Source organism: Nicotiana sylvestris, chromosome 8 (assembly GCF_000393655.2).
Source record: "Nicotiana sylvestris chromosome 8, ASM39365v2, whole genome shotgun sequence".
Classification (NCBI taxonomy): Eukaryota; Viridiplantae; Streptophyta; class Magnoliopsida; order Solanales; family Solanaceae; genus Nicotiana; species Nicotiana sylvestris.
Window position 1 is genome coordinate 222,484,465 of NC_091064.1, and position 10,405 is coordinate 222,494,869.

The window sequence follows — 10,405 nt, forward strand, 5'->3', positions numbered from 1 at the left end:
TTTGAAATACAACAGTCAAAGCACTTCATTTTCGTTATAAATGTCGATTTCAGTTCTTTAATCTTTTTACGAGCCAATTTAGATATAGATCATGGTAAGTGCTTCCTTGATCAAAGGTATCGTTTAAGCTCTAAGTGTGGGTTGTTTTTGTTAGAGAGCGCTAATGATATATACCTGTTTATTAATCCCAGTGGTACTAACAGTTTGTTTGAATAGTTGTTATGTATGGTTTTATAATATAACGTATGATATTATATAGTATTGTATTGTATTATTTTGACGTATATACTATTTGGATATATTGTTAATCATGGTTTCCTAATGTTATGTACCAACAATATTAAAAAATAAACTTATAATATAATAATAAAAAAGTAATTATAATCAAAACATATATGGTATAACGAGGTGCTCTATAAAATACGGTTTATCCAAAACGAAAACAGGTTGTCACAGTCAGTTTCACAAAACATCGTCGAAACCTTCTTCCTCATAAACAAAAAGTTCAAAGAGCTCAAATTTCTGCAACCCTAATGGAATTTGAGAGAGACGAAGTTTCCAATCAACACTCAAAGCGGAGCACACGCACAAAACGTGCTCAATCGCCATCAAATTCCGCCTCCAATCGACACCCAAAGGGGAGAAAACGCACAAAACGAGCTCAATTTCCATCAAATTCAATTCAAGATTCAAACTTGACAATCCCTGCTCTTCCACCAGAACTCATCACTGAAATCCTCTCAAGGCTTCCAGTCAAATCTCTCTTGAAATTCAGGTCTGTTTCAAAATCTTGGGTTGCTATAATCTCTAGCCCTGAATTTATCAAGACCCATCTCAGCTTATCAGCTAATAAAAACAAGGAAGACACGCACCATATGCTTATATTAGGTCTTAGTGGACCTAAATGGAAATTTAAAGATTGTCCTCTTAGTTCTTTATTTTGCGACTCTGTTGTTAACGAGGCTTTTGACTTGGTTTATCCCATTAAAAATGCTAGTAAAGATATCAGTATTGTGGGTTCTTGCAACGGATTGATTTTGCTTGCCCACTATTCAGAATATTCGTTACTATGGAATCCAGCAATTAGAAAGTGCAAGAAATTGCCTGATTTAAGACCTAGATTGAAGAAAAATAACTATGCCGTGTATGGTTTTGGACATGATGAGTTCCATGATGATTATAAGGTAATGGGTGTTTTTAATAATTATGGCGGTTCAGATTACGTTGAGGTCAAAATGTATAGTCTAAAGAGTGATTCTTGGACTAGTGTTGATTATTGTGGGGAGATATTAAATGCTTCAGGATCTTCTCAAAAAATGAAATTAAATAATTCAGGTTTGTTTGTGAATGGGAAGCTTCATTGGGATACTATTACTTCTGGTCCAGTTGTGCGTACGGGCAAGAACATCATTTCTTTTGATTTAGCTAATGAGAAATGGGAAAAGTTGGAGAAGCCCTCCGGCGTTGGAAAGAATGAATTGTGTGTGGGAATGTTGGGAAGTGATCTTTCTATCTTTTGTGATTATGAAGAAACTTATTTAGGTGCTTGGGTTATGAAGGAGTATGGGGTTAAAGAATCTTGGGTAAAGATGTTTACTATCGAGTATCCAAAAGGTCAATATTTGTATCCACCCTTTTTCATGTCAAGTAAAGGTGAAATATTGGTGGTGTTTGGATCAACTTTCATGATATACAGTTCAAAAGATCACTCGGTCAGATACACATATGTTACTAACTCTGGTGATTGTTCTCTTAATGAAATCTACATTGAAAGCTTAGTTTGTCCTTTTTCTACTGAAGGGAGAGAGAACGCAACAAAAGAACGGGAAAAGCTCAGATCAAAACAATCGAGTAACAAATAACTTGTAAGAGTACTGTCCAAATTCTCTTTTTTATTTCAAATGTAGAACAAGACGCGTATGTGAAGTATGTCTTTAAACCATATTGCTTCTGGACTAGTTTTGGGCTGCTAATCGCTAGATGTATATTTTCTTCAAGACTAACTTCTCATTCTTTTACTTTTTTGGTCAATAAAGGATAAATATTTTTTCACCTTGACAGTAACATTGACATAACCAAGATGCATTGCAAGGATAAAGCATTTTAGGAAGCTAATTTTAGTTGCTTTTATTTGGTTTGTGGGGGAGGGGGGGGGGGGACAAAGTAACAAGCATATAAGAGAAGAAGAGTTTCGGATGAACTTCATTTAGGAGGTTCCTACCTATTCTAAGGTAGCGTATATTGAAATTAAAAGTTAAAACATTAAGGTGCACTGGTCCACCCCGTGAAAGATCAAAATGCTTGTTTAGTGTCATCCAACACCGCTTTGTCAGAAAATTTTACTAAATACACATAAATAGTATGGAGAAAATAAATCATGAAATAAAAATGACACCACTTGACCGAGGGAGCTTCTTGGGCCACTGGTGAAACGTCTCAAATTTCATGCCAAGCATTTCTTTTCATGTTTCTTTTGCTAAAAGGTTATTAGTTAATAGAATCGAACTCTTTCTACTCCTCCAGAGTAGGGGTAAGAGTCTGCGCACACACTACCCTCCCCAGACCCTAATTGTGGGATTCTATTAGGTTGTGGTTGTTGTTGTAGAATTGAACCCTTGACCTTCTCTAATATAAAAAAACTAGACTAAATCATTTAGCCAAGGCCAATAATAAAAACAAAAGTGATAATAAATTATATAATGTTATTACAGTGATTTATTTAATGATGCAAGATCAAGAATGCTAAAAATCCAAGAATTTCAAGAAATTGAAGAAGTCCAAGAATCCATTCAAGATTAGGAATTCTTTTCCTTAAAGATTGGATTTCTTATTTCTTGTTTCCTATTAATTTAATTTTTATTTTAGTAGGATTATATTTGTAGTTCTAGTCAAACTAGGATTGTTAGTTGGTATCCCATTCCTACTAGAATTCTTTTTTCTATTTTAGTTGGGATAGGTTTTCTTAGCCTTATTCTTATTCTAGTTTAATAAGGATTAATTTTCATTAACCTTACCAATTTTACTCATTGTAAGACCTATTTAAAGGGCTTAATATGCTGAAAATAAACATTGGTGATTAGTTTTTCTAAGCTTTTGTTTCAAAAATGTGATTGATCTGTTATTTCATTCTTCTTCCTTTATTCAACACTTCTTGCAATCTTGCGGGATTGAGGAATGTGCGGTGAGGCTTCTTTCCATCTTACATTCTTCTAGCGTGAGTTTGAAGAACGCTTTCGCTAGTTTTGTCAAAAACTTTAGAAGGGTGCTTTTGTTTTTCTCTCTTCTTTGTACTTGAGGTGCAAAACCTTGAAAGTACATCAATTTGGTATCAGAGCCCAAGTTTCAGGTCCGAATTCTTGATTTGCTACCTTGTTCATCGTGTCACCAAACAAGAAAATACCAAGTTCGGGATCCTCTTCAATGGATCTTCAATTAAAGTTCATAAATTAATAAGTAGAATCCTTGAACGAGAAAATAAAGAAATTAAAGTTCAACTAGATGGCTTGAAGGAATCAATGGAGAATCTGACTAAATTAGTTAAATGCTTGGTGAATCAAAATCAGCCACGATATCCGCCACAAAACCGACAACCTCCATTGCCGCCACCACTACCGAGACGCAATATACCAGTGCTACCACGACATCTTCCACTTTGAGATCCACCAATTCAACCGTGTAGAGCATGACATAATGAGCAAGCGGAAGAATTTATAGCTGACCAGGGCATAAAAATACCAATGCACCATGCCCAATATGATAATTGTTCAGATAATCAAGGGACTGAAGAGGACAAAACTGATGAAGACCAATATCAAAGAAACGAAGACCAAGCATTGGATCCAAAACTTGAGGAATTACCACCAAAGTTTTAGGACGATCCATTGGATTACCCAACTATGTGTGTCATTGACTTTCCACCTTTTAGAGGTGCTCAACACAATATTGACTTGATTGTTGACTCTATCAATGCAAATAAGACAACATATTGTGTTAATTCTAAAGTCCACAGAAATATGCTAGAACAAGAGGAAAAATTACCTATAAAGGAGTGGATAATGGAGAGTTTGAGGTATATTGGAGAAACGAGATATCTTCACCTCATAAATATATATGGCTGTCGTCAAAGTGATTGTTGGTTTACAAGCATAGCAATTGATGCAGTCTCAAGAAGAGTGTTGATCTCTATGCTTAATTCAAAGCTAGAAATGGAGTTGGCTAAGTTCCAAGTAGTGCTAACATCAATAACTTCATATCGTAAGTTGAAGCTTGAGAGTCAATGTTGAAAGATTACATGGAGAAGACGTGGTATAAAGTTGAAACATAGAAAGTCAGATTTAGTTCGACCATATGCTAAGTTTGCTTACAACGTGAAGAAGCTCTACGATAAACTAGCAAAATGTAACTTAAAACTTGGTGAGCATTGGTCCCCATTTTTTTTTTCCACCTTGGGTCTCCATTATAGCAAATCTTGTGCCGTTTATGGAAGCTGTTAGACTCGAGGGCGAGTCTTTTTCAACTAGGGGAGAATGATGCAAGATCAAGAATGCTAAAAATCCAAGAATTTCAAGAAATTGAAGACGTCTAAGAATCTATTCAAGATTAGGATTTCTTTTCCTTAAAGATTGGGATTCCTTATTTCTTGTTTCCTAGTAATTTAATTTTTGTTTTAGTAGGGTTATATTTGTAGTTTTAGTCAAACTAGGATTGTTAGTTGGTATCTCATTCCTACTAGAATTCTTTTTCCTATTATAGTTCGGATAGGTTTTCTTTGCCTTATTCTTATTCTAGTATAATTAGGATTAATTTTCCTTTACCTTACCAATTTTACTCATTGTAAGGCCTATTTAAAGGGCTTAATATGCTGAAAATAAATATTGGTGATTAGTTTTTCTAAGCTTTTGCTTAAAAAACGTGATTAATCTTTTATTTCATTCTTCTTCCTTTATTCAACACTTCTTGCAATTTTGCGAGATTGAGGAACGTGTGGGTGAGGTTTATTTCCATCTTACATTCTTCTAATGTGAGTTTGAAGAACGCTTTCGCTAGTTTTGTGAATAACTTTAGCGGGGTGCTTTTGTTTTTCTCTCTTCTTTGTACTTGAGAGGTGCAAAACCTTGAAAGTACATCATTTAATCATTCATGTCTATAAATGTCGACACTGCTTATCTCTATTTGTTATGCTATCAACTATGTGTTGTGATATTTTGGAATTTTGACTTAAGTGACTGTAGCCAAGCAATACAAGCAAGGGATTAGCTAATCCTTGTAGGAAAAAAATGTGAAGAATTTTGACAGACCTGCATTCACTTATACCGTGGTTCTATTTGTTGATTTGCATCTGTTGTGAGCCGTTCAATTAAGGAAGCAAGAGAGAGAAGCCAAAGGGTGTATGTGTGGGGGAAATACTTGCTAGTTGTATCTATTGGAACCGGAGAGGGTCGTGATTTCTATTTAAAGCTCCAACTCTAAATCAGCTAAGTACTCCTTTTGGGCAGCATAATATGATCATGTGATTGGCATGAGTACTGCTTGTGACTTTTCTTAACTTCAGTCCTTTTGATACTTATAATAGATAGCATATACCACTTGAAGTGGCATTGTCTAGATATCAGATAAGTTAACTATGGGATATTTGTTTTTGTTCATTGCTTTGAAGCACTTTGGTCATGTCCCAGATGCAGCTGGTATTGATACAGCGAGTTTTGTTTGCTACATGTTGAATGCAGACCGTGCGCGAGGACAGCCCTGCATTTGGTGCTTCTATATTGCGGTGTTTCTACTCGTCGTAGGCATTGTGATGTATCAGTGAGATGCTTTGTTAATTGTTACTTATATACTAATGAACTTTCAGGATGTGAAAGCTATCCCTTGAGGTTGACCTGCTCAAGAAGTTATATGTATATTTTGTGAACTGGAAGTTATATTCCATCTGCTACTTCTTATTGAGTGCTTTTTTTTTTTTTTAATTTCAAACGTAGAACAAGACGCGTATGTGAAGGATATCTGTAAACCATATTGCTTCTGGACTAGTTTTGGGCTGCTAATCACTAGATGTATATTTTCTGCAGGACTAACTTCTCATTTTTTTACTTTTTTTGGGCAACAAAGGATTAATCTTTTTTCACTTTGACAGTAACATTGACATAACCAAGATGCATTGCAAGGATAAAGCATTTTAGGAAGCTAATTTTAGTTGCTTTGATCATTTGGGGGTGGGGGTACAAAAGAACAAGCATATAGGAGAAAAACAATTTCGGATGAACTTCGTTTAAGAGGGTCCTATCTATTCTAAGGTAGTGAGTGCAAGCTTTTGTCATCTTTGTTATTTGGATGAGAACTATTCCTACTATAAATTCTTTTATCCTGTTTCTAAACAGAGTGACAAATTGTATTATAGTTTTACTCTTTCTTAGAATTCGTATACATGTTGTTCCATCTTTCAAAAGGTTAAAAGTTAAAATATTTAGGTGCAACGGTTGTGTTTCACCCCGTGAGAGATCAAAAATCATATGTGGCCCCCTAAACTTGTCCGGATTTTCCTCTCAAACACCTTATCTAAGATTTGTTTCAATTGAACACTTATGCTACTCAAAATTTATACGGCCTATTAGACACTTTTGAAAGCCAGCAGAAAAATAAAGAGAGTGTAATATGTAACGAAATGGTGGTACCTTGAGCTCCCATAGTAGTACATTGATGTTAAAGTGTTAAAGTGCTAAGTCAGGATGAAATTTCAGCATTTATAGTTTAGTCCTACTTTGTATGTTATTTTCATTAGTTACCCTACTAGCTAGTTCATGCTATTATACTCTGTTAGGGCTCATTGTGAACATATCTTGAATGAAAAATTGATTTTCATTTTCTCTGTTTTTTTTTTATTTTCTTTCTTTTTAATTCTTGCTTTACATTTTCATGGCGATTCCAACATGGGAATCGCTACAATTGGTATCAGAGCTGACAATCCTCGGCTGTTCATTGGTGTTAATGGTAGAGTCCGGTGGAGGTCCAAATCAATTGGAGCAACAGATTCAAGCCTTTATGGAAAGATCGGATAGAAAACTACAGCATATGGAAAAATGGTATCAAAATCGTTTCCGGACCTTCGATAGGTCAGAAAACCAGTATAACCTTCAATGGTCGGAGTGTGAGCAACGGGTTTCCTCTGACCCGTGTGCATATCATCAATATCCTGGTGCAAATCCAAGTTTTTATCGAGAATCCTGTGGTGATTTCATTGGTGGATTCGCTAACCCAACAAATGGAGGATGGAATTATCTCGATTCACCCACAAGTGCTTAATCTTACCAAATTCCATGAGCTTATCAGATTGATAATACCAATCCAGGTTTCTATTTCGTTCAGTTCGGTGATGGTTCGATGGTGTCAATGACTGGCACTGAGCTAGAGAACTTGCTTAACTCTAGCTATGGGTATTTTGAGAACAAAATGTCGGAAGTAGATTATCCATGTGTTGAGCCTCCGTTCGTTTTGACTAAAGCCGAAGCTGGAGATATTGAAGACGAAAGAGTCGCTCTTTCAAGGATTGAATTAGATTCAAGTATCAAAAAGATGGAGAACTGGGTCAAATATGTACCCATGGAAATCAAAGGTGAAAATGCAGACAAGGTGTTTGCTGAAATTTTTAACGACCTTGAATCATTTTCCACTGTTTCCAAGAGCATCCCAGACTCAAATGTTTTGAAACCAAGTGACGGAGATGAGGATACACAAGCGAAAATGTAGTCGAGTTGAAAGATGAAAACAAAATCTCGGATATTCCTTATTCAGATGCATCTTTTGAGGTTGAAGATGAGCTAACGGGAACCCAGAAATTGAGGAGGACCGAGTGTTTGACAAAAGTCCTCTGAAGGATGATACAAAGTTAGAGCCAAATGAGGAAAAAGTGTTTGACAAAAGTCCTCTAAAGGAGGAAGCGGGGGCTTAAGATGACAAGCAATCATTAGTAGCTGGAACCTCACCCACACATCCGATCTTGTTCTCGCTGAAAATGGTTCCCGATTGTATCGCATTAAATTTTGAAGGGGTTGCATATCCAGATATTGCTGTCAAAGTTGTTGCGGATAATTATATAACCTCTGGTAATGTTGCCAAAATCACTTATCCTTTATTTGGAGGATGATGCTGACATTGACGGCACTAGTGAGTGGGAGAAGATTCACCAGCTTTTCACAGCCTTTGTTACGAAAGGACTTAATCTTTCTATTCCACAACTCCAAGTCCCTTTTTTAGATTTTGCCTCTGCGGGCATTTGAGGGCTGCGGCCTCATAGGAGAGTTGATGAGCAATTTGTTCGTGAATGATGATGGGAAGTGTGACACTGAAGATTGTTCCAGATTCCTGGTAATATCACCCTTCTTGAACTACAGTTACAGTGATGTCAAGTTGGAAGGGGTTAATAATTTGAAATAGTTAGATGTCAAGTTGAGTCCTATGGATGAGTTTAAGGCTGATTTGATACCTAACGAATGTAATACTTTTCACGGATTGACCTGCTACATGCAAAAATTTACTAGAGTTGGAACTGCTGTTGGAGACACTCTCAGGTTTCATAGTTACAATGATCCATATGAGGGAGCATATTTGACTGATAAGATGTGGCTCCAAGATAATTTCAGCACTCATATCTTTTGGTTTGAAACTCAGCAAAGTCTAAAAGTTAGTAAGTTTCCCCTAGTTTTGTTGGAGATTATTTTGACTGATACACATATGTATATCAAAATGAGCTGGCTAGACAAAGGGAGCAGGATGTTCAACAAGATGATTGGTAGGAACCTTCTTACTGCGCTTGTGTCTCCTGTACCACTTGTTGCTTCGTATAATAGTCTTATGATGTGCATGAGGGTTTTTGGATCACTTGTACCTTGGACTGACATATATGTGAAGCCACACGTAATAGAGCATGTTGAGGCTCTTTTACTTGTTTTTAGTTGTGCTGGTATAACTGATCCTTGGTGGATGATTCCAGGATTAGTAAGTGGAGATTATATGGTGAAATATCGAGCTATGTACTTTAAATATTGCAGAATTCCGGGTATTCACGAAATGACACGGTTGGCATGTATAGAGAAGGCCAAGGTTGCTGATTTGATTGCTTTTGTTGCGTCTACAAGTTCCAATGAAGAAGGTTGTTATATTGATGCGTCTGGATCCCATTGTGTTCATGTCTTTAGAGCTCTTGGCCTTTCCAGCACTATTGGATTGATTTGTGATCTGCCTAGTGAGTTGCTAGCGTTGCTTCTAAATTTACAGAAGATTGCAAGTTTTATCCAGCATATAGAATGGTAAGTTTGAGCTCAATGATTCTTCACTTCATTATGATATGTTTCTGATAGAAGCGTTATCTTTTCTTGGTTCCAGTTGTATTTTAGACTTTCAACACTTTGAGGGTGGAGTGTATAGACTGATTCTGAACCAAAATGCATTTATCCCTATCGTTGGTAGTAGATACATGTTAATAGATGATGAAATCTTATTCCTTTTGCATCAATTCTTTCTGGTGGTAGTGAGGTGGACCATCCAAAGAAGTGCAATGAAGTAGTAAGGATTGTGGTTGTCATTCAATTAGTTAGGCTCTTAAGTTTACTGCACCATGACGGACATAGAGGGGATTGGTTGTTTATTTTGATTGTGGTTCTTTGGTTTCATTTGGTATCGGTTAATGAAATGCTAGGCCAAGACTTTCTACTGGTGTTTCTAGCTTTTGCTAACTTGACTAAAACCTTGAAGCAGATGATGATTTTACATGGGCTGAATATGAGGTTTCACACTGTTAACAAATCCCAACCTTGAGGACAAGGTTGCTATAAGGGGATGGAATGTAACGAAATGGTGGTACCTTGAGCTCCCAAAGTAGTACATTGATGTTGAAGTGTTAAAAGAAGTGCCAAGTTAGGATGAAGTTTCAGTATTTATAGTTTAGTCCTACTTTTTGTGTTATTTTTATTAGTTACCTTACTAACTAGTTCACGCTTTTATACTCTGTTAGGGCTCATTGTGAACATATCTTGAATGAAAAATTGATTATCATTTTCTCTGTTATTTTTTTCCTTTCTTTCTTTTTAATTCTTGTTTTCCATGTTCATGTCGATTCCAACATGGGAATCGCTACATAATACACTTTTCGATGACGTGGCAAAGTAACGAATTAATAGAGGACATGTGGCACTTGGGGTCCAAATTGATGATTAAGAAATAAATTGTAAAGAAAAACTATTTTCTGAAACGCCCCCACCACCTATCCAACCCTCCCTCTCCCTTTCTTCTTCTTACTAAACAAGCCAGTCATCGTCCCATCAGGGGCGAAGCTACACTCAACAAAGGGTGGTCAATTGACCATCATTCGTCCGAAAATTATAGTGCATATATAGGTAAAATATTAAATTTT

General features: G+C 36.3%; 1 protein-coding gene across 7 annotated transcripts; it reads left to right on the top strand.

Annotated features, from left to right (window-relative positions):
* Positions 1–431: 431 nt before the first annotated feature.
* LOC104221905 (F-box protein CPR1-like) lies at positions 432–10,059 on the top strand. 7 transcript variants are annotated; one of them, XR_709847.2, is made up of 3 exons: positions 432–1,865; positions 6,992–9,302; positions 9,751–10,059. XR_709847.2 is itself a non-coding variant. In XM_009773080.2 (2 exons), the coding sequence occupies exon 1, from the start codon at positions 534–536 to the stop codon at positions 1,860–1,862; it is 1,329 nt and encodes a 442-aa protein (XP_009771382.1). In that variant the 5' UTR covers positions 432–533; the 3' UTR covers positions 1,863–1,865; positions 6,992–10,059. The 7 variants fall into 7 exon arrangements, 6 of the variants coding, with proteins under 6 accessions (XP_009771382.1, XP_009771405.1, XP_009771367.1 ...); XM_009773080.2 differs by having other exon boundaries at positions 6,992–10,059; XM_009773103.2 differs by lacking the exons at positions 6,992–9,302; positions 9,751–10,059 and adding an exon at positions 5,362–6,067.
* The last annotated feature ends 346 nt before the right edge of the window (positions 10,060–10,405 follow it).